The sequence below is a fragment of the Bacillus rossius genome, chromosome 11 (assembly GCF_032445375.1).
Source record: "Bacillus rossius redtenbacheri isolate Brsri chromosome 11, Brsri_v3, whole genome shotgun sequence".
Taxonomy (NCBI): Eukaryota; Metazoa; Arthropoda; class Insecta; order Phasmatodea; family Bacillidae; genus Bacillus; species Bacillus rossius.
In genome coordinates this window covers 6,078,007-6,103,380 of record NC_086338.1, presented here as the reverse complement: position 1 = coordinate 6,103,380, position 25,374 = coordinate 6,078,007, and the positions used below count along the sequence as shown (strand labels likewise).

Below are 25,374 nucleotides of genomic sequence, written 5' to 3'. Positions count from 1 at the left end.
AAATTTTGACCAAATAAAACAATAATTACATCAAATATATATGTGTATGAAATTATAATAACGAAATATTTATTTTTTCTAACTAATCAATTTTTTTTCACCAAAATTTTGCACCAAAATAACACTTTTTATTCACCGAAATGGGTCTTTTTTATTTACCATTTTTCATTGGCCCTACGGAAACAGGAAAAACCCTAGGGGCTACCATATCTGTAGAGTTGGCATCTGCCCCCTCATACCAGCTATTGCTCGTTTTCCTGTTGGTCTTCTTGTATTTCTTCCTGTTGTGTTGTCTTTCTGCGTGTCAGACAGTCTCACTTGATGTGTCCTAGTTCATTGCAGATGAATCACCGCAGGCGTCTTCCTGCTCTTTTGACCTGGTTACCTGAATTATCATTCAGCAGCTTCTTCAATGTCCTTAAAATATCTACTTAATTAGTGGTGTTTCTAGCATGTGCTGCATTGTAGGGCTCCAGTCCAGCTCTCCTTGTCCTGATGCTTGTGTTTCTTGAGGCACTGCGTGCTGCCACGATTTCCAGGGCATGAACCGAGGCCTTGCATCTCTTCTTGTACCGGGCCAAAAAAAGAGTTGGCTGAACCTCCGCATCTCTGAGCCCGTCTATAAAAGCACTGGTGGCTAGCTGCTGGCGGATCTCTGCTGGTGCTTCTAGGTAGGCGAGGTGCACGAGTCGCTCGATGTCGGCTTCGAACTCTTGGAGGGTTTCCGAAGATCTCTGTGGACGTGTCTTCAGGGCTGTTTTATACACCTCGCCCATGTGTCGATCGCCATACGTCAGCTCAAGGGCCTCTACTAATACCCCATATTCTTCCTGGTCTGTAACTGGTATGGTCTGCAGCAGCTCTAGTGGAGATCCTCGCAGGGCCAAGACGAGTGCCGTAGCCTTTTCTTCATCGTCCCACCCATTTACTTCAGCAGCTGCCTCAAACTGTCACCTGTAGACAGTCCATGACGACTGGTCATCATAAGTGGGTGGCTTGAATTTCGGGAGGCCATTTGCACCTTCCACCTTCATGTGTTCAGAATAAGTACTCCGTTTCGTAGCAGATGTAGCATCCTTCAGCATCCGACGCCATTCTTCGGTTACCGCTGATATTCGCTGTTCTGTGGTGTGCTCGAGTTGGGCCAGCTGTTGTGCTACTAGTTCTTCATGTTCTGCTACATGTTGCTCTAAACACTGTTCTTTGCCTTCCAACTGGTTGCTGGTTTCATCAATCTTCTTTTTCATTTCTTCTTGGTTTTTCTTGATGTCCTCTATCTCTTTTTTCATAGCATTCTTCATCTCCTCTTGGCAGTTATCAGTTTTATTCTTCATTTCTTCCTGGCCACTCTTCATTTCATTCTTCATTTCCTCCTGGCCACTCTTCATCTCGTCCAGCCTATTTTCCATTTTCTCCTGGCTACTCTTTAGTTCGGCCAAGAAGGCCAGGATATTCTTAAGCACGTCGGCAGCCATCTTCCTTGTCCACATTCACTACAAGACTAACACTAATGTCTTATAATGACACTGTAATTTCCCCTATGTGCTAACCTAAACCCCTACTAAACACTAACACTAATTTTAAAACTACTAGACTCAAAACTAACTACGGTTCCTAACACTAATTTTAAAACCAAAATTCTAAACTCTAATTTATTAATTTTTTTAGTCACTATTAACTATTTGCAAATAATTTAATTAGGGCTATCCCACTTCTGACACCAAAATGTTAAGAATCGCGGGTTCGTAAAGGATAGCCCAAATAAAGATTTTATTACACACACAGTTTTATTTATTGCCGCTATTTACATTACTAGTAAATAATCTAAAAATGGCAATTAATCAATTGCACTTAATAATGTTGCTTCCCAGTCACTAATTTTTACACACCGCACACCTCGCTGGGCCGTACCTCTGGCGCAACTCTCGCCGCACCTTCCTCAAGGACCTTAGTCGCAGGACTCCGTCGCCGCACTCCGCCGCTGACGCCGCCGTCGTCGCACTTGCCTTCGCAGATGATCTGCTTGACGCCTCGCTCGGAACTTCACTCAGTGCTCCGCTGTGCCCACGACACTATCACCCGGAACTGAACTCTCTGCCCTAGAATCTTCTTCCAGGGACTTTGCAACGTGGTGTGAACGAAGAAAATTACAAAACGCCAAACAATTCACACCAAGTTATACAATGCGCTCATATGAGTAAAGGAGCATATAAATTCACCCTTTCTATTAAGGGTACCTAGCAGAGCGTGTCTTGTAAAAACAATATTTCTGATTACTATAAATTTTAAGAACAAGAATAATACGTTTGATCGAATTGAGTTCTTTTGATAATTTTTTTTTCTATGAACGTTCACACATTAAATACAAAATACATGCCGGTCCACAAGGACACGAAAAGAGGACAATAATTAAGATCAAATAATTTCTTCACCAACATGTGCTCCAATAAGGCAGCAGCCAAAGTTCATTTAGTATGTAACAAACTATGTGCATATGAAGAACCCATACATGATACAGGACAGAAATTTAAGTTTACTTTAGAAATTGTACGAGCATTTAACAAAATATTACATAGAGCACCAACGTGCTCCACGCGGAGCTACAACAAGCAAGTTACAAAAGAAAATATGTAAAAATTTAATATTTAAAGAATTGTAACATGTAGACTAGTATCAGGGCCGGCATGGCCGTTTACAGGTTCCTACGAACCACGAGCTCTCCATACGTAACAAGTGCACGGCCCGAGGGAGCACTTACCCTAGACGTGGCGAGAAACAGACAGGAAAGACAACAGCAAAGCAAAGTCACTCAGGCAGGCAACTCGTGACACCGGCACTTATGGTGCTTAAAAAATAAGGTACAACGACATCAGGAGACAACAGGCAGAAAGGGACGGCAATGCAAACCGCGAATAGGTGAACCATCGAGGTCCCAGCAGCCATACTAAGACAAACGCTGGGATCCTCGGAGCAAACTGTAACTACTTTACCACACGGCCATCTCGTGCGAGCAAACAAAAAATCAAACCACAGCAGTTTCTCCCTCGGCACCGTCACTGCCTAACAAACTAACTGATAACATGCTTATCACAGCTCAAAGTATGCTAAGCTGAGGCCGAGGCACAGCTGACAGCTGCTTATAAAGCCTTGCATAGAGCGCGCTGCGGTCGGAGCATCGGTGGGGAAGATGAAAAAAGAAGGAGGGGGGAAACAAACATACGAGGCGGCGGGCCGCTTCAACACCCACCCCTAAAAGGGCCCCTGCCCGGAGAGAAAGCATACAGAGGTGGTATCTTGATATGCGAAACGATTATTGAAGATGAAGATCGATGTATCTTGATGCTCGGCGAGGGTCTCCCAGTGAAACGAAGTACGTTGTTGACGGCGAGACTCTGTGGCAGTTGCAAGAAAATCAGAGCCCCTGTTGGGGCAACGATCGGCTGGACGCTGATGTTGCGCGGGAGTCGGAAACACAAGGGGCACCAGTCGCCAAACTACAGTCATTCACTATAACAAAGAACAGTTTTTAGACAAGCCGGACGAGTGCACCTCCGAGACCATGGGGTGAGACGGGAGGGGTACACAGTCAGCAGAGAGTCCCCAGTAGAAGGGGCAAGGGGCTAGCTTCTCAACCGCAGGAACTCCAGCGGGTGTCGCCATTCCACACGGCCCTGACAGCGGAGAAGACACCACACGCGCGGAGGCTGCCAAACTCAGCGGCTAGGCAGCGGGCACGGAGATCCGGAGGCACTGCAGAGCGCCGTCACGTAGCTCACGTGGTAAGTGTCCAGAAGCGAGCTGCCACTCACGCGAACTGGTAGATGCCCTCCTCACATCTTGTAAACTCGATTCCACAGAGCGTCTCTTCCAGGATGACATCAATCCTAGGAGACGGCTCCGGCGGAAGATTAGAGAAACAGGTGCGACGAAGTTAGCGTAACTCACAGTACTGGCAGGCGGAAGCGGGCTCTCTCTCTCGGACGGGTCGCACAGAGGGGCGGATGCGACAGAGACGGCGCGGAGACGTCTCTCCACGCGGCGCTGAAGATGCGGCGAGCGGTGCGTAGACGATGCGGTGAAGACAGTCGCGCACAGCGAAGGGAGGGGTCGGGATGGAAAGCGCCACTGTAGACAATAAGACAGCAGGCAGCATACCACAAGAACAAGAATAAACACACCCACACGAGAATTAATATAGGCCTCAAAAAAAACAACACAATATTAGGTTATATAGGTATGCAAATATATAAAATATGGAAATGTCAAAACTACAAGACAACGCAACAAGATCATTATAAACAGTAACTATAATAAACAACTATAACAAGAGGTTTAGCTAACATATTTTTTAAGCTGGGAAACGTGTCCCTTAACAAACTTACGTTTGTTAGCTACTAACTGCAATAGCGCCGTGTTGGGGGCGAGAAATCGGCTTATTACATAAGGCCCTTTGTATGGCGCGATATGTTTAACATTTATCCTTGCTGTCAGAGATGGCAGGGTAAAGTTTCTACACAGGACCTGGTCGCCGACCTCGAACGAGTGAGCTTTTCTATGCTTATCATAGTTAGAAGCCACATCGCGTCTCGCGTTTGTGAGATTACATTCTACTCTATCCAAAATTCGGTCCAACTCGGGACCACTAAGGCTTGAGTCCAGCGACGGTATGCCCCACTGATTCAGAAGAGGATGGCTAAGTTCCCTCCTTAGGAAAGGTACAGAAGGGGGGGGACCCCGTGGCGGAATGGTGGGCGGAGTTCAAAGCCATGTTTACATACTCATTTTCCGAGTCCCACAAAGTTTGATCAGCGCGATTGTACGCCTTAAGGATACTCTTCAGTACTTTATTTACTCTCTCAGACATATTTCCCTGGGGGAATTAGGCGGTGCTGTACACAGGTTTAATCGCCCACTCAAAACAGAATTCACGATAGACATCTGATTGAAAATACCTGGCATTGTCCGACACTATGATGCAAGGTGGACCAAATACTTTGAACACCTGTTCTCTGAGAACCTTTACAATGGAAATAGATTTCATGTTTTTTAAGGGGGCCAAAATCACAAACTTAGTAAATATGTCCAAAATTACCAAAATACACACATTACCTTTCTTTGATCGTGTTAAGGGTCCAAAGATGTCTACGTGGAGAACATGCCACGGCGCCACAGGCGGATCAGCGCAATAAAACCCCATCCTAGAGTTGTGCGGGGGCTTGGAGATTTGGCAGTCGTGACAAGCACGGACAAATTCACGCACGTCCTTGCGCATCTCAGGCCAAAACAAGTGAAGAGCGATTTTGCGGAAAGTCTTCTTTATACCTAAATGTCCGCCGGCAAGCGAGGCATGAAAATAAGTGAGCACCATATTTTTAAGTTTAGCCGGGACTACCATCTTCCGGGCACGGCCGGTACTACCCACAAAAATAGATAAGTCCCTGGTTGTCCAAATATTCAACGGACTTGCCTTCACGCAAATCCTTGCGGATTTGAACACACAAGGCATCATCGCGCTGACACTCTTTGATATTAATGAAGGATTCAGGAAAAACCTTCAGAACGGCAACTAACTCAGAAATAGGCGGGGTTTCAAAGTCGGGGAATTCAAATTCTTCCGGGTTGTACATCCTGGATAGTGTGTCTGCTACAATATTTTACGTGCCTTTCACGTGGTGGATGACGAAGCGAAACCGGGAGAGTCTGAGAATCCAACGGCTAATTTCCCAAGCTGGTGGGGATGGTTAAACAACCAGCTCAGAGCCCTATTATCGGTGTACAAATCGAACTCCTTGCAGTCTAGGTAACTTTCAAATTTCTCCAGGCCGAACAGACATGCTAAGGCCTCTTTCTCGTAAATTCCTCTGCGGCGCTCTGCCTCTAGCAAAGTTCGGCTAGCGAAAGCTATGGGACTTAATTTTCCGTCTTCGAAATGGCCTATGACAGCCCCTAGAGCTATAGACGAGACGTCAACCTGGACAGCAAAACGTTTGTCGAAATCAGGTAGAATTAAAACGGGAGGGAAGCCAGCCGTTTCTTAAGGACTGAAAAAGCCTTTTCCTGCTCGTCGCCCCAAACGAATAGCACATTCTTTTTTCGCAGGTGGTTGAGGGGGGCACAGACTGCGGCAAAGTCGGGAATGAACCTAGAATAATAACCTAGTAAGCCGAGGAAGCGTTGCACGCCCTTCAGATTTTTAGGGCGCGAGAAATCAACAACTGGGGAAATTTTGTCCGGATCCATCAACAACTGTCCATGGCCGATGACATAGCCGAGAAATTTGACAAAATCCTTGGCCAGGGTAATTTTGTTTGGATTAACAGTTAAACCTGCTGCTCTCAGGCGGCTGAATACTTCAGTCAGATGAACTAAGTGTTCGTCAAACGAGTCACTGTAGACAATGATATCGTCAACATAGTTAAAGACGAATTTAAATTTAAGGTCACTGAGTACATGGTCCAACACGTGACTCAATGCCTGGCTGCCAAAACTAACCCCCATAGGGATTCTATTGAAGTGGTAGTGGCCAAAGGGAGTAGAGAAAGCAGTGTATTTTCGGCATGCCGGGTCCAGTAAACATTGGTGGAAACTCTGGTTCAAATCTATCACTGAAAAAATATTAGCCTTGCCGAGATGCTGTAAAGCACTCTCTACTGTAGGGATCGGAAATATGTCATCTATAATCTTTTGGTTCATAGGCTTGTAATTATGTACGAGCCTTCAATCAGTACTATTTCTCTTAGCCACTAAGAAGGTAGGCGTGGAAAAATCCGAAGTTGAGGGAGAAATTACGTCAGCAGCCAAAAGATTCTGAATAATCTGGCGCATAGCCTGCATCTTAGGTGGAGATAATTTAATATATTTACTATGTACGGGTACCTCATCCTTGACGTAGAAACAGTAAGGCAAGATGTCACACTTACCCAGATTACGGGTAATGACGTCAGAAAAAGATTTCACCAGGTCATCAATCGCTCGTTCGTGCTCGCTAGACGCCGAGGCGTCACAGGCGGCGACAATAGGAGCGCGGGACTCATGCCGCAACAAAATTTTCACCAGGGGTGCAGAGCCAAAAGACAGTTCATGCCTCGAGGCATCCAATACACGAACGGGCTTTACTTAAAAAATCAAGCCCGAAAATCAAATTAGGAGAAAAATCGGGCACGACCACGAAGGGCCAGTTCCACGAAAACCCATGAATTTTAAAATGCAAAACAATAATTTTGTGTGACTTCACACAATGCCCAGTGGCGACAACAATATTTATGTCGGAATCCTCTACGAGGCGCTGCTTCAAAAAAGGGTATTTCAGAAATAGGCTAGCCAAGCAATCCTCGCTAATGGCAGAATGAGATGCGCCAGTATCAACCAGTGCCGGATAAAAATACTCCCGTATGCCTATAGACAAAAAATGTAAAAACGTGGGCGGAGAGGCTTTACGAAGCGTACGACGGAGACAACCTCTCTTACGTCCCATCAGCGGCCGTTTCCCGTTACCGGGCAGTCGGCACGATAGTGACCGGCGCGCCTGCACCGGAAACACTTCCTCTCATTGACATCCACGCGGGGGCTCACACAATCCCCGGCCACGTGACCGAACGCGCAGCAGTTAGAACATCTGCCACTCCTACGGCTCGTGTCTACGCACGGCCGGCCTTCAGGGTCATACAAGGTCAAGGGCGGCGCGCTTGGGGGCGGAGTTACATAACTCACTCGGCGATTCATGCCACTGCGCCCCGGACACCGCGACTGGGTCAAGGGCACAGATGGCGCACAAGAGGGCGCACTTACACCAGCTGCGTTATATCTCGCGTCAGTACGCGTTTGACCTGCAGCACCGACCGGGCGTGGCGCACGCAAGGGCTCAGCTAGACTAGCCGAACTGTCATTCCAAGACGAGCGAACACCAGGCTGTCTAGCGCATGGCTCGCTTACATCAGACACTCCAACGTGCGCAAACCTCACGTCGCCATGCGCCGCAACACGCGGGCGTGTCCCAGCCCGCAATGCCGGCCCTGCAGAGCGTGGCTCATGTCACAAAGGCGGATGTTTCGTTAGAAAACTCCGAGTGATATTTAGAAATAGCACCTAAACGGCTTTGCACTTCACCGCCCCAGGCTCTCAAGCTGTCAAGGGTAGTGGGCGGCGTAAGCATGGCACAATGCTGCCATACCAGAGGGGAAAAATTACCCAAGACGAGCTGTACAAATTCTGCCTCTGGCGTGTCAAGGTCAAGGGCCTCCGCGTAAACGGTGACAGACGTCACAAATTGCGCAATGGTTTCCTGCGGGCGTTGGAACCGGAAGACGAGCTCCCGTTTACACGTGTCAAACACTTTGGAAGGCAAACAGATTGCACTAAGGATTTCTTAAAATCCGGGAATTTTACTCCATAAAGACAGGCCTCAGTAAGCAAGGGCACGTAAGTGCCAGAGCACTTGCTGAGCAGTGCTTTCATAAAAGCGTCTGAGGGAACTAGATTTAATTTATATAAACGTTCGGCCTCTATTATGAAATCTAAAACATCCGTGGGGTCACTCCCACCCAAGACAGCAAGTGGTTTTAGGGCTGGAAAAAAAAGCTCTAAGTTAAACGAAGAGGAAACGGACGGACTCACGTCAGTGGGAAGAGACCGTGGCTGGTCCTCAGGCGCCGCCTCAGACACTTCCCGCACGTACTTGACCAGATGGGCCCGCAATGCCATCACGGTATCGGTAGGTGAAACAGGAAGCCCATTCTCCTCAAGGTGGGCGATCAGCTTCACCGGCGAAATCATGGCGATGATACCAAGAACAAACAAAAAAACACACAATGCTCTGCTAGAGAGCAGAGTAGCGCAGAGTTGCAACGTGGAGTGATCGAAGAAAATTACAAAACGCCAAACAATTCACACCAAGTTACACAATGCGCTCATATGAGTAAAGGAGCATATAAATTCACCCTTTCTATTAAGGGTACCTAGCAGAGCGTTTCTTGTAAAAACAATATTTCTGATTACTATAAATTTTAAGAACAAGAATAATACGTTTGATCGAATTGAGTTCTATTAATAATATATATTTTTTTCTATGAACGTTCACACATTAAATACAAAATACATGCCGGTCCACAAGGACACGAAAAGAGGACAATAATTAAGTTCAGATAATTTCTTCACCAACATATGCTCCAATAAGGCAGCAGCCAAAGTTCATTTAGTATGTAACAAACTATGTGCATATGAAGCACCCATACATGATACAGGACAGAAATTTAGGTTTACTTTAGAAATTATACGAGCATTTAACAAAATATTACATAGAGCAACAACGTGCTCCGTGCGGAGCTACAACAAGCAAGTTACAAAAGAAAATATGTAAAAATTTAATATTTAGAGAATTGTAACATCTAGACTAGTATCAGGGCCGGCATGGCCGTTTACAGGTTCCTACGAACCACGAGCTCTCCATACGTAACAAGTGCACGGCCCGAGGGAGCACTTACCCTAGACGTGGCGAGAAACAGACAGGAAAGACAACAGCAAAGCAAAGTCACTCAGGCAGGCAACTCGTGACACCGGCACTTATGGTGCTTAAAAAATAAGGTACGACGACATCAGGAGACGATAGGCGTGAACGGACGGCAATGCTAACCGCGACATGAAAGAGTGAAAAAGAACCTGGAATAGGTGAACCATAGAGGTCCCAGCAGCCATACTAAGACAAACCTGCATGATGGCAAACAATTACCTTACTTTAAACGCTGGGATCCTCGGAGCAAACTGTAACTACTTTACCATACGGCCATCTCGTGCGAGCAAACAAAAAATCAAACCACAGCAGTCTCTCCCTCGGTGCCGTCACTGCCTAACAAACTAACTGATCACGTGCTTATCACAGCTCAAAGTATGCTAAGCCGAGGCTGAGGCACAGCCGACGGCTGCTTATAAAGCCTCGTATAGAGCGCGCTGCGGTCGGAGCATCGGTGGGGAAGCTGAAAAAAGGAGGGGGGAAACAAACTCACAAGAAAAAGATTAGAGAGGAGAGAGGGGTGGGAAGGCTGTGACGTAGCGACATACGAGGCGGTGGGCCGCTTCAACTTGACCGTTCTATTGCCTGGAAACTCCGCCGCGGGAAAAGTCCCGACTGAACTCAAACGACTCTCTAGGCCGGCGTCCTCGTCTTATATATCACAGACACCATTTCTATAACTCACGAGTGCGGCTGGGGCCTGTTGTATCATTCCGCGCCGACCAAACGCAAGAAATCTCTCGTTACATGTGTCGGCGGCTCGCGTAACTCCGCAGCTGTTAGGTTTCAGATGTCAAACTATCAGCGCCACACGGTGAGCGGTGGTAAAGAGGGGGGAAGCGGCGACCCAGGTTCGCACGGCACATCTCATGTTAAGGTGGCATGTGATGTCAGCCCAAGCTAGTTCTGCACATGCGCATGACGTGGCCTTCCTCACGTTCGTAACAGTAGGCTCATCTGTTGAGTCCCCTGGTCCTACAGTAGCCAACACTGGTGAGTCTTGTGGTCTTAGAGTAGCCACCACTGGTGTTCTGTGGTACTACAGTAGCCAACAGTGTTGAGTCCCCTGGTCCTACAGAAGTCAACACTGGTGGGTCTGTGGTCATAGAGTAGCCACTACAGGCGAGTCTTGTGGTCTTACAATAGCCACCACTGTTTAGTCTTGTGGTCTTACAGATGCCAACACTTGTAAGTTTTGTGGTCTTACAGTAGCCACCACTGGTGAGTCCTGTGGTCCTACAGTAGCCAATACTGGTGAGTCTTGTGGTCCTACATTGAAATGGTGTTATTGTTTAGTTCATATTTCATCTACAATTGCAGCAAAATATTTGATGGCCTTGTGCTGTATGCTACATGGTTGGGGCGTGCCATTATGCTTGCGGATTTGCATGTCTAGTATGTGAAGAGGAGAAGACGTGTTGGCTTTTACAAAGTTTGCGGGAGTGACATGTTTCATACCGGAGTTTTTTGTGGGAGCTAATGAAAAATAGGTTTAAATATATGAATGTTTGGTTTATACCTGTTTGGTCCTGTGCATAAAAAAAAAGTGTTTAGATTTGTATTTGGTTTTTAAGCATGCTGCTGCCATTTTAGATTTGGATCGGCTTTGAGAGTATCGCCGACTTTTTAAGATAAGCTAGATTACCTGGAAAGTGGTGGCACGGTAAAATACTGGTAATTTTCTATTTTACAGTATGACTATAAAATTACTACACTAGTCCTTCTATTAGCACAACTATTGTGTTCCCAAAAAAATGTTCGTATTACTTGAAATCACATATTCTGAACCATTAGTTTCCATAAATATGAGGCTATTTTATTTAATGTTCCAAAAAATTGTGTAGGAAAATATACTTTACGTAATATGAATGCGTAGAATAACAGTAAATGATAAATATGTCACACCACATATCTTTATATCTCGTCCATCAAACTTTTTATGACATTACCAGCTTAATGGGAGATACGTGGTTATTTACTTTATCGTCAGTCGGCTGGCTGACTTGCCGGCCCAGGTTTGACCTTCAACTCAAGTCGCGTACCTTTCCAAACCATTCTTTACTAACAGTGAAACTGATATTACTGTCTGGATAATTACATTTTCATTTTTCAAAAATTAATATTTTTATTTTCATATCACTACCTGATTCACACCAATCCTGTCATGCCAATGATTATTTTTTTCAGTGCAACATTCATTTAACAACCTTTTCCATGTGAATCATCTGTTCATTTCTGTTACGGTATCTAAGGTAGATGTACCAGTAGTCGTCATGCTAAGAAGTTTTTTATAAAAAAAAAAATTGTGTACATAACCTTGTAGGTGTATTACTGCCCCTACATGTTTGTTTTTAACCTCAAACTTTACTCTACAATGCTATCCAACACTCTTCGATAAACACAAATTATTTTTGTAGATTTATTATTTTGAAAAAAGTGTGATTTCGAGCCAGTAGTCGTCATGCGAATTTTCGTGTTTGCCAGTGTTCGTCACATGTTTGTGCCAGTAGTCGTCATGTGCGATTTCGGCTGCATTAGTTTTAATTCATGGATCCAGAATGATAGTATTGTACTATTTGGGCTTCAAATTTTATTTGGTACTATATTTTAAACATCAAAATGGCATTTCATAAAGATCATTCAGTAATATAATGAATAATCCTCATTAAATTTTGAATTTACTTACAGCACTCACGGAACAAAGAGGGACAGCACATAGAGCTGTAGCAAACCGAATGTATTCGTTACTGAGTAACCGGTGTGCCGTCTAGTAACGAGTAACAAAACGTTACACACGGCTGCATTTTGTTACTCGCATTTCTCGTATATTTTACGCATGCGCGCGCATATTCAATGAATTTACGATACAAAGAACGATGTTTGTTTATTAATAAAGTATAATTTGGAAATTCCTCGTCTAAGTTTTTTTACTGTTTATTAAAGGTATTATGTGTGTAGACAAAGTTTGAGATTGGAACAGAAACAACGTAACAAAGTATTTTTTTACAAATTAGAAATATGTATGTTTTTGTTTTTCACTATCGCGTATTTTCACGTTTTTTTTGTTCTTATCTTAAAAGAGATATAATAAAGCCGCTCTAATGAGATTTAATTGTTTCTTGGTTAACAAAAACTGTTTAATTATCAAATATTGTTAATTGTTTATATTCTATTTATTATTATTTACGCGACGTCATACTGTACGCGTACGCAATACGACTCAATTCGTTGCTGCAACATAACATAGCAGGTTATGCGGTATCAAAAGTAAAATATAAAAATGAATCAGGGCCCGCCCATCTTCCTACCCAAGGGCGATTTGCCTTTGTGTTTATCGGACAATGTGTTCCTTGGCACACTATTTTTTTCCGCTGCTCATTTTATACTCATACCATTCGCTACATCTTTAAGAGCAGCTTCCATGGCTGACTCTTCATACAACAGTATTTTCCGTTTTGGCATTTTGCCTTGTAATTAAAGAACGAGACACATTACAATGTTTAGTTTACTTATTAATGTCAAAATATATATCGAATGACCCCTAAATTAATGTAAACAACAATGCCTACACAATTTTTGCAATCAATAAAGTAAAGTAATTTCCGACCCAGAAGTCGTCATACACATGCATCGGAAGTCGTCATAGGTGACGACTACTGGATCTGATCGTAATAACGTACTTTGTCTATTAACAACAAAGAACCAATATTATTTAAGAACTTTAGGGTGTAACTTAGCACAACTTTAAATAAAATATTAAATGTACCAGTGCTCGTCAGGTATGACGAACACTAGCAATACAAGGTTTTTATTGATCCAGTTTTCGTCACCCTAACTAAATCATACAAAGAAAACGAATTTTTTTAAATAAACACTTTCACCTCTTCAAGAACATTTAACTAACACATTCAGCACAAAACATCACGAATAAACATGTAAAATTACAGAATTAGAAGTAAAAATGTTCACTAACGTCCTTAGTGTTTTAGTATAGGAATTCCCCTATTTATCTTCACTGCTCTACGAACTTTTGATGCATGGGCTTTTTTTGATTGAAAATAGTGTTTGTTCCGAAAACTATTGTGGTAATTTCAGCTAGAACGTCGACCAAATTTTTGTCAATATTTAAGTTGGCGATATATTGAGCTACTTCACTATTATTTACATTGGAAGTTGCTAGTGACGACCATTGGAGCAGTGACGAGTACCGGGGCACTTACCTTAATGTCATATATATTCTCGCTAGTACAACCATCAGTAACTTTTATAAACTTTTGATATAGTCCTTATTTTGTACGATGGCTTTTGTTTGTGTGAATTCCCTGCCACTGGCTAGACTGAGTTCACAGCTCAGTTTGTGGCCAGGCGACAACGGCACGGCATGGCGGCATACACGTGGACAAATAAACATTTGGTCCTTTACACTCCATAGTTGCAAATTAAGTTGCCATAGCCGATGTTTATACAACATAGCGATATACCGATAGCGTAGTCATTCCTGCGCGCACATTTATTTTCCCCTTGTATGGCTAACTGTATGCCACGGCACATCTGTTGTTTACAGAAGTTAAAACAGACTTTATGGCTTCATGCCCGACTTTTTTCTACCTGTGGGGATTTTGCTCTAACTGAAATTTACAGACGTGCTATTTAAGACTGGAGCAGTAGAATTAACATTGTGCTAAATAAATTCATGCAATCTGAAGATGTGCTAAGTGAGGGATTGGTGTATTTATGGTTGCTGGTGAATCTCTATTGGGCAGCTGACTTTTTAAGCAGTTATTGGTCAGTGTACATTAGTTATGAAGTAGTTTAAGGACAGTTAAAGTGAACAGTATATATTTTTGGTTATAACTATGTTTTATTTTAATGAGGCACACGGATGATCCATCGGGTATGTATTGGATTAAATCCTGCTGGGACAAGAAACATTATACATATACAGGGTGTCCGGCGACCGGAAAAACCTGGAAAACCTGAAAAAGTCAGGGAATTTTGGTGGTCAGGGAAAAGTCAGGGAAAAGTCAGGGAAAAATGTGAATGTTCTGGAAATGACCAAAACCACCAACCACTCGCTTATCATGAAGGTTATTCTCAAAGTTTTACAGAATAAACTATTTAGTTTTACTATTTTACAACTCAAATCATATTTAAACTAATGTTTTCCTTTACGTATCTGGACTTGCGACATACAAGCGTGCTGCTTTCATGAAGTCTATAAATACCTACCGTATGTATGACATGCATACCGTATTTTGATGATAATACCGCACACAATGTTAGGAAGGGGGCAGATAATACCATAGTTTGTAAACTTGTAAGCTACTGTTCATAGTTAGTCTGCCTAATATATTGCTACTGTACCATATTTTTGGTTACAACATACAATACTTTTGGCGTTCTCGAGTGTATCCGAAGGTTACCGAAGCTGACCGAACCGACCACCGGCGCCATTACTGCAGTTTCCTCTGTTTGTTTACACGTTTCGTCAGTTCTCTCAGATTGCCAAATATAATTTTCTTTGAAAGATACGAATATTATTTTGGAAATTTCTGTACTCTAATCATAGCCAAAATACTTACGAATTTTAGTGCTGTGATCTTAGGAAGTTATAAAATGTAGCATATTTCTTTACACTGTAGCGATGTGCATACAAACTTACGCTTTGTTTATTGTGAATCTTTCGCGGTCTTTCTGCTAGATTTTACTGGAGCTGCGACTAGGCCTCTACAATTTCGGTGAATAATGTCTAAATTCAAGAAAACATCGTTCAATCCGACATGGTTACTTGACCCAGCATTTAGTTGTAAATTATGCAAGACTGTCGTTTCCCTCAGTAATATGGGCAAACAAGCTCTTTCAAGCCACATAAAAGGCCAAAAACACCAACGTGCAAATAATGCAGTGAATTCTTCCAAGTCTGTTGGTATTTTTTTCAAATCGGTTACTGCTATGTCTAAAGCTACCACAAGCAAATTCGGTGGACAAGTTGCTGATGGACAAGCCTCTAATGAACAACTTAATTCGTCAGGTAACGTCAAATCATCTCAAAGCTCTTTGTCACACAATAGTGATTTGCCTAGCAGATCCCGGTCTGTGAGTTCTCGAGGTGTTGAACAATATTTCAGGAAAGACAGTGTTACAAAATCAGAAATTTTGTGGTGTTTGAATGCCATTATCCAGCATTCTTCTCTTAGGTCTGCTGCCAATAGTGTATCTTTATTCAAAATAATGTTTCCAGATAGTGAAATAGCTGCAGGAATGCAATTACAGGAAACCAAATTAGCATACACAATTGTGTCAGGCCTTGCTCCTTACTTTCAAAAGGAAATGTTAAATAATGTTGTTGACTGTCATCATATTGTTGTTGCTTTTGATGAAAGTTTAAACAAAGTTGCTCAAATGCAACAAATGGATATTTACGTCAGATTCTGGGACAAGGAAAAGGAAGCTGTTACTACATGATATTACAACTCTGCATTTCTGGGTCACACAACTGCAAATGATTTGTTACTTTCATTTAAGAAATCTCTGGAAGATATCAATCTGAAAAATGTTGTACAAATTTCCATGCATGGCCCCAATGTCAACAAAAAATTGTTGCTAGATTTTAAGAAGCAGATGGCAGAAGATAACCAAGATGCTGGCATTTTGCTGGATATTGGCAGTTGTGGACTGCACACCCTCCACTGTGCTTTTAAAGGTGGCGTGAAAAGTGCAAGCTGGAAAGTTGTCAAATTTTTAAGAGCTTTGCATAACTTGTGGCACCATGTACCTGCCAGGAGAGCTGATTTTATATCCATTACAGGCTCTTCATTGTTTCCTCTCAAGTTCTGCTCGATTCGTTGGCTTGAGAATGCTGAGGTGGCAGACAGAGCTTTGAAAATATTTCCAAGTGTACAGAAGTATGTTGCGCACGTTTCTGTTACAAAAAAAGTACCAACATGTAATAGTTTTCAAATAATTGCAGAATCTGTTAAAGACAAGGCATTGACAGTGAAATTTGCATTTTTTAAGTCTGTTTCTTTAGAACTTGAACCATTTTTAAGGGAATTTCAGTCAGATGCTCCTTTAGCTCCATTCCTGTACAGCAGTATTTCATCACTTGTAAAAAACTTGATGGGAAAGATAGTGAAGCCAGATGTTTTAAAAAATTCACCCTGCCTCACAATTGATGTAACTAAAAAGGAAAATCTTATGTCTCCAAAATTAGTGAAACTTGGTTATGAGACAAGAATTGCTCTCTCGCAGGCAAAATTGTCAGAGCGAGAAATACTGGAGTTCAAAAATGAGTGTCGTACATTTTTGCAAACTATGATTTCAGAAATAATGTTGCGTTCTCCTCTTCACTTCAAGTTGACCAAAGCTATTTCATGCTTCGACCCTCTGGTAGCTACGCAAGCAGTAGTTGCCCAGAAGCGTTTGTCAGATGCCTTAGAAATATACTGCAAAAACCAATGGATATCTGGTAATTTAGCTGACAAAGTACACAGGGAGTACAAAGACCTCTGTGCTTTGGAATGTGTACAGTATAAACTGGCCTCTTATAGAAGAAATTCTATGACACTGGACAAGTTTTGGATGGAGCTACTGGCATTTGGTAGTTTCGAGCATTTGACACAATTCCTTAAACTGGTGCTGATATTATCTCACGGAAATGCCTCATTAGAGAGAGGCTTTTCAGTCAACAAAGAGTGCCTCGTTGAAAATATGAGAAATGAGTCTCTGGTTGCACAGCGTAGGATTTTTGATGCAGTGATTGCTGCAGGTGGTTTGGACAAAGTGGAAATATCAAAACAGATGATCCATGCTGCACAAAATGCTTATGCCTGTTACAAAGATACTACAGAGAAGAAAAGGAAAGATCAGGAAGAAGAAGTAAACAGAAAACAAGAGAAACGAAGACAAGTTGTAGCTTTAGCTGAATTGGAAGCTCAGAAGCAATCAATTCTTGAACATGCTGCCAAGGAAGCAGCCCTAATAGATAAGAAGATGCTGAGTCTCAAGAACTGAAAATATTCTTATCATTAAGGGCAAGAATTAAAATAATATATAATGTTAAGTGCATAAACTATTTTTTGTCTCTGTATATTTTGATAGAGGCCTATGTTAGGATTATGCAGTATTGATATGATGGACTTGACTATGCTTATTCATGAAGTGCAAGCTGAAACATTATTTGAAGTGCTACGTTTTTTTATACATAGTCTGGTCCAGTAAAACAAACTTTTTAGAAGATTTCACAGCCTGGAATATATACTGGTAAGTTTATGGTCAATATTTTTTAAGATCATACCTTTTTTTAGGGCTGTGATGTCATTTACAATTTTTCTGGAAAAATTTTCATTTTTGTCTGGAAAACCTGGAAAAGTCCGGGAATTTTTCTATCCTGGTTTGCTGGACACCCTGATATAACACTGAACAAATAGTTGGGAAAGCTGGATGTGTCATAAAATAATTTTGTTGTTTACATTAAATTTTTGGGGAAAATTTAATTGTGGATATTTGTGCTATGAACACATTGATTCTCATGACAATAATTGTGAATTTAACTTTTTTCTCGACAAACCATATTTTGAATTATATGACATATCTATTGTTTCCTTACAACTTTCATTCTTTCTGAAAACTAATACACTGTGGATGTTTGCAAGTAATGCGTCCATTTATGTTCCTTTTTTATGTCGAACAACAACAAAGTCATTTTTACAGTTCATCATACTCATAATTGGTAGTTGTTTCATCAGTAACACCTCACATTGTGATATTGTATGCCCTTTTTTTTTTTTTAATTTTTTCTTCTGTTAGTTCATCCGTAACTTTAAATCTAACTCTACCTACCATACATGTTCCTTAATTTAATTTTAATTTAAGTCAATTTACATTTTTCAATTCTCTAATTTGACCTTGAATAACTCCATTGTTAAGGATATCAGTAATCTTTTAGTATCGCAACCCAGAGGTGTGCTTCTTTCCATGATGTTATTAATCTTTTACGACTTCACCAGCATGTTGAATCCAGTTTTTATCTTAACATTGTTGCCATATCCTTATCCTCTCTTGTTTTCTTTGTATTCCTTACTCTCAGCCTTGCCCTTGTGCAGGTCACCCTCTCTGGTATCTCTACCAAAGAGACTCTTTGTCAGTGGCCAGGCATTCAGTCAGCCATTGAACAAGTTGCTCCGATGCCGCCGTGCGGGTATCGCTGGTGTCAATCGCCGGTAAGTAGAGACTCTCTCCACTCCGCTACACCGCTTCTCTTCTCGGAGGCGGGGCCCTTTTATACCTGCAGAGGCCAGGCATGGAAGCTCCGTGTAAACATTCCTGGTCAGGCGCGGAAACACCCAGATGCTCCGTGTTACACGCAACAAGTGTCCCTGACCCAATGACTCACTCCTTGCCCATCCCCTGAGGCATTGAGCCCTAATTTCTCAAGAGTTTCTGCGTTCAGACCGTCTTGCATGCCTCCAGACTGGCCGGGCTCCATGACTGAAGTGGTGGGTGCATAGAGGGGCAGGCTGCTATTGGCCGGCCGACACTCACACCTCCCTCGCTGAGAGGGGGAGAAGGGTAGTGGCCTCGCAACTCCATGTCTGCCGCCGGCCAGTATAACAATATTTTAAAAATAATAATCAGAGGTATCGTGTAAATATTGTTACGAACGTTAGCCAGGCCACGTCACGCGCAGCTGCACGCCGTAACATGAGGTGTGCCGTGCGCACCTAGGTCGCCGCTTTATCTCCCTCCAGCCCTCCGCTCACCCCGCGCGGCACTGTTAGTTTGACATCCGAAACCTGCCAGCTGCTAGCTGCTGACACTTGTTTTCGAGAGATTTCTGCTGTCGGGATGGCTCGGAGTGACGCGACGGGCCCCGGCTGCTCTCGTGAGTTCTGGAATTGCGCCGGGGCCTATATATATGTCCGAGGACGCCGATCGAGAGTCAGTGTGTTATGGTAGGAAAATCCTACCTAACGAGAATTCCCCAAAAGGCAGGACAACTGCAATACTCGGGAGTCTAAGGGGTTGCATAACTCCTAGGCCCTAGGAAACCCGAGATTCTCAGGCGACCAAGCCCTTAGCAACAGCGCACGGAGCGCTGATTGGCTATAAGTGATGTCACTTCAAGTCTGTGCTGATTGGCACTTGATGATGTCATGCTGGGTTCGCCTGGTATAAATACGGGTGTGTTAGCAAGCAGCAAGCAGAAGGTGCCTGGCTGTCAGCCAGAGGCTTCGGCTTAACATCGCTCCGAAGAAGACCACAGATCGTCACGCTGCCGACAACGCCCACGACGCCCGGCACGTCACGACAACACGAGGCTGCCAACTTACCAGCATCTGTACTAGGGGCAGAAGGGAATCGCTGCTCCGTCACGAGAGACAGACACCAACCGGACTCTGCTTGTAGCGGCTGCGCCGTGAACTCAGGAGTCTATCACCTCCATCAGTAGCCGAGGTGGGACTTAGCCAAATTTCAACAAGCAGTAAGTGGAATTTTTAACTTTTCAAACGGGACCGGGACTTAGCCGCAGACGACGTAATAAGAAGAAACGGACTTAGCCTCAGACATCACGACTCGCCACCATTACTCGCCAGGAGCGAGTAGTAACTCGCTCGACGAGTAATTTTGTGAAAAGCTGCTAGTCAAATTTCAAGTCCTCAGAGGTGGGCAAATACCCCCTGAAGGAAAATATTGCAGGGAGCAGACTTTTGTTTAGGGACACTCGCTCAGCGAGTGGAGAACGAGCGAGTCGGCGCCACGAGAGTGGAAGTCAACATCTACATCGTCCGCATACGGCAAAGAGGGGTTTATAGGTAGCGTTGACAGATGTACCCGGATTCGACTTTGTAAATAGACTAAGGAATTGATAGAGACAGGACTGACACGCCAGATAACGGAAAATATGACGAGTTGGCTGCGCCTCAAATAGTGTGTAGGCGAAAGCGCCACTAGGATTTGACTTCAAAGTTAAATATAATAAAAATAGAGGATAGACACAAACTCACGGCGTTGGTCTATGTCATAGTCAAGGTTATGCTTTGAATCATGTATCAGATAAAGATTGTGTATAATTGAGGAAAGTTATGTATAGTTTGGAATTCAGGAAGTAACAGTAATTTAATTCAAAGAATATTGTATACTAAAAATTACATATTTTGTTGCCATAGCTAAGATAGTCGCTAAATGTCAGGATTATTATTTGTTATTATTTCGAGATTATTGCGTCATATTAAATGTGTTGTAATTTATGTTCACAGAGATCGCCAGCCATTTGCAGGTAACCTGTTTCAGCTATTGAAGCAAACGGTGACGAATCAGTTCCAAGTTTGCATTTTTGTTGTGTGCCATACTATAACCAATAAAAGCGTCTTGTACGCAAAACTGTTTAAGTTTCTTCGCAAGAAGAAAACCCACCCTATCTCCCTTGGCAACTCTTTTCGAGTCGCTGCTGGAGATAACAACTGGAGTTCAGAGCGAAGTCGGGAGTTTTCCCACGTCGGAGTTTCCGGGCGATAGAGCGGCGAAGTCCCTGGACAAAGGTTCCAGGGCGAAGAGTTCAGTTCCGGGCGATAGTGCCGAGGGCGTGGCAGAGTTCCGAGCGAAGTTCAGAGCGAGGCGTCGAGTGGGAACCCGGCGAAGGGGAAGTGCGACAGCGGCGGTGGAGTGCGGCGACGGAGTCCTGCGACGGAGGATCTCGAGGGGTGCTGCGGCGAGAGTTGCGCCCGAGGTGCGACCCAGCGAGGCGTGTGGATTGTGAGAAACGAGTGACTGGAGGAAGCAACATTTTTTAAGTACAATTTATTAATTGGAATTTTTAGATTATTAGCTAGTAATGTAAATAGTGGCAATAAATAAAACTGTGTGTGATAAAAATCTTTAATTGGGCTATCCTTTACGAACCCGCAGTAAATCGTAACATTTTTGGTGTCAGAAGTAAGATAGGCCTAATTTAAAGAATTTAAGATTAGTTTATAGTGAATTAAAATTTGATTAGATTTTCGAGATTGCAATAAGTGTTAGGAACTGTAGTTAGTTTTAAGTGTAGTAGTTTGGAAGTTAGTGTTAGTGTTTAGTAGGGTTTTAGGTTAGCACATAGGGCTAATTGCAGTGTCGTCATAAGACATGAGTGTTAGACTTGTTGTGTATGTGGACAAGAAAGATGGCTGCCGACGAGCTTAAGAATGTCCTGGCATTCTTGGCCGAAATAAATAATAAAATTGATAAAGGTCAGGAAGAATTGAAGAATGAAATGAAGAGTAACAGGGAAGACATGAAGAATGGCCAGGATAAAAAGGAGAAAAGGCTGGACGAGATGAAGAGTAGCCAGGAAGAAATGAAGAATGAAATTAAGAGTGGCCAGGAAGAAATGAAGAATAAAATTGATAACAGCCAGGAATAAATGGAGAATTGGCTGACAGATGAAGAATAAAATTGATAACTGCGAAGAGGAGATGAATGCTATGAAGACGGAGATAGAGGACATCAAGAAAAACCAAGAAGAGATGCGAAACGAAATATTTGCTGCACAAGAAGAAATGAAAAAGAAGATTGATGAAACCAGCATCCATTTGGAAGGCAAAGTGCAGTGTTTGGAGCATCATCTTGCAGAACAAGAGCAACATGTAGCAGAACAAGAACTAGTGGCACAACAGCTAGCTCAGCTCAAGCAGACCACCGAGCGGCAAGTTGCAGCTGTAACTGAAGAGTGCCGTCGGTTGATCAAGGAAGCTGCATCGGCTACGAAAAGAAGCAGTTATTCTGGAGATGTGAAGGTGGAAGGCGCAACCTGTCATCCAAAATTCAAGCCACCCACCTTTGATGAACAATCGTCATGGACTGTCTACAGGCGACAGTTTGAGGCAGCTGCTGATGTAAATGGGTGGGACGATGAAGAAAAGGCTACGGCACTCGTCTTGGCCCTGCGAGGATCTCCACTAGAGCTGCTGCAGACCATACCAGTTACAGACCAGGAAGAATATGGGGTATTAGTAGAGGCCCTTGAGCTGACGTATGGCGATCGACACATGGGCGAGGTGTATAAAACAGCCCTGAAGACACGTCCACAGAGATCTTCGGAAACCCTCCAAGAGTTCGAAGCCGACATCGAGCGACTCGTGCACCTCGCCTACCTAGAAGCACCAGCAGAGATCCGCCAGCAGCTAGCCACCAGTGCTTTTATAGACGGGCTCAGAGATGCGGAGGTTCAGCCAACTCTTTTTTTGGCCCGGTACAAGAAGAGCTGCAAGGCCTTGGTTCATGCCCTGGAAATCGTGGCAGCACGCAGTGCCTCAAGAAACACAAGCATCAGGACAAGGAGAGCTGGACTGGAGCCCTACAATGCAGCAAATGCTAGAAACACCACTAATGAAGGAGATATTCTAAGGACATTGAAGAAGCTGCTGAATGATAATTCAGATAACCAGATCAAAAGAGCAGGAAGACGCCCGCGGTGCTTCATCTGCAATGAACTAGGACACATCAAGTGAGACTGTCCAACACGCAGAAAGACAACAGAACAGGAAGAAATACAAGAAGACCAACAGGGAAACGAGCAATAGCTGGTATGAGGGGGCGCATGCCATCTCTACAGGAAATGGTAGCCCCTAGGGTTTTTCCTGTTTCCATCAAAATTTATAAAGAACAATGTTTTAAGTACAACATGTACATCTAAAATTTAGCACGCATTTGTAATTATAATTCTCAAGATTACATACAAAAAAATTGGTTGTCTGTAAGGTCGGTTTATGGACGATAGTTTAAGGGGAGAAAGAAAAGAACGCTTTTCTTCAGAAATTTCGACCTAAAAATTCAAAAGAATGGCCATGCTGGTCGTCTTCAAATGTTTTGGAACACCACACATTTTGTAAAGTATGCATGTGTGACTTTTCGATTGCACATGGTGGAAGGGATGACTAGACGGCATATTGAATCAAAGAAACATGCGGATCATTTTATAGCCATGACGAGCAATAAATCCATATCGTAGTTTTTTTCTCTACACCTGAAGAAATGAAAATAACGAATGCAGAGATATTGTTTATAAGTTCTTTTGTTTGTATTCTGTTGTTTGTTTATAAGACAGTTCTTATCCAACTAGGATAAAAGAAGCAAATAAAAAGACAGTTGTTCAAAAGTCTAACTTTGAATACAGTAAACTCCCAGTATATCGCGCCCCGATTGATCGCGGAATCGGGTATATTGCGGGTCAAACCATGTCCCCCAGTCAGAAATGAATAATAATGGCATAAATGGTTGATAGCCGATTAGAATAATTTTGCGTTGTAACTAACAAACTAAGCATCGGGCAGAAAAAAGCCTAGGCGTAGAAAATTTCCGCAGTGAAATTCTAAACAAGATATCTCCGTACATTATTCCTCTATCTTGTAGGGTTTTCAAATTATGGTCCAATCCAGCCCAGAGTTATTTTCTGAAACACTAGTTCTTAACGTCGCTTTATCTCACAAATGAAGCATCGGACAGGGGACCTGATAAAGCCCACCGTCCAGCGACATTATCCAGCGTGACTCGGCTGGGGATTGATGTTGGATAGGCTTGGTTGTCGGCAAGCGCTGGGTAGGGAGAGGCGAGCCGAGAATATGGAGAGAGGTAGAGATTAGAGCGGGCAGAAACACGAGGGGGAGTGGGGGAGGGAATGTGTTCACGCAGCACACAGGCAGAGCATGAGTCACTTGACTGAGCAGCGTCGCTGCGTACAAGGCAAAATCAGGTAGTCCGGTGTTTAAAATTCCACTCCAGAATCTTACTGGACATCTGTATATAAATGTTTTGTTACAACTTAAACCTACAGACGTAATATTATTGGGTAATTCATTGTATTATACACGTTCATCTTTTTACTTTGGTATAATGTTTTAACATTAAATAGTAAAGTAAATTAGCTAGCGTTTTTTTAATCTTTGCCCAGGAATTCCCAGTGGTCCAATACTTACGTGAACCATACTGTACCACTTTTGCCGTGAGGTAGTAAACAAGTCCCGGAAATGTTTATGTGTAACGGTCTCCCGACCTTTAACCAGAAGCTGGGGAATATAACACTTGCCAATCCGAGCCACACACACTCAGCAACTAGACACAGCGTTTGGTGAAATAAGTAAAGACATAGTTTAACACGGTTTTTAAACGGCGTCATTGAAAGCGCTAAAATTAAATTGGCGCAATTTTTGTTTCCCACACGTGACCATTTATAATTTACTGTAAGCATGGATAATTAAGTTTAACCACTTGACACGATAGACGATTCTTTATTTTTTACTGTACGAATGCTAGAATCGTTTTTTCCTGTATCTGCGGCCTACTTCTGCAAAAGACAAGCTATCTGTAAGTAAATATAGAATTTTTATTTTGTCAATCAAACTCGGTACTTTGCGATTCATATTCGGTTTGAAGTATCACTACGGCCTTTCTTTTTAGAAGACTTCGACCACAGAATCGTGTGTAACCGCACACACTGCACTTACTTTGTTACGGACACTGACGAAGCAGATACTGTGGCTGACACCACGAGACTGGCAGCAGCTTGTGTGCCGCACGTGTTTATGGCGGCGTGTGGCGCGCTCGTAGGCCGTGCGACAAACTGTGCGCGGCACGCAGAAAAATAAAAACAATTCAACGTTTAATATTTATCTTTAAAATTTATTATTTTTATTTTTTCACCCGCGTTTAGTGAAAACTGCGGATGCAAAAACCGCACAACGGCGGGCCGTCTATACTGTGCGTGCTTGCCGACCTATTAGAACACAGGCGGTGTTTTATGCCTTTTGACCTTGGTCACATCGAAACATCGCGGTTATGCAACAACGCGGGTAAAAGTTATGTCCCCCGACAACCGCGTTAAATAGGGAGTGTAC

At 43.1% G+C, this 25,374-nt stretch overlaps 1 protein-coding gene across 11 annotated transcripts in view; it reads left to right on the top strand.

Moving 5' to 3' along the window:
- LOC134536607 (oocyte zinc finger protein XlCOF6-like) overlaps positions 1–25,374 on the top strand; it is a 230,691-nt gene that overhangs the window by 45,857 nt on the left and 159,460 nt on the right. Inside the window, exon 6 of one of the 11 annotated variants that reach the window (XM_063376398.1) lies at positions 20,764–22,309. The exons of 9 other annotated variants lie outside the window; for them this stretch is intronic. In XM_063376398.1, the coding sequence (XP_063232468.1) occupies positions 20,764–20,804 (41 nt within the window). In that variant the 3' untranslated portion in view covers positions 20,805–22,309. Of the gene's footprint in view, positions 1–1,595; positions 18,727–20,763; positions 22,310–25,374 lie in introns of those variants that run through there. One more of the 11 variants, XR_010075820.1, reaches the window with a different exon arrangement.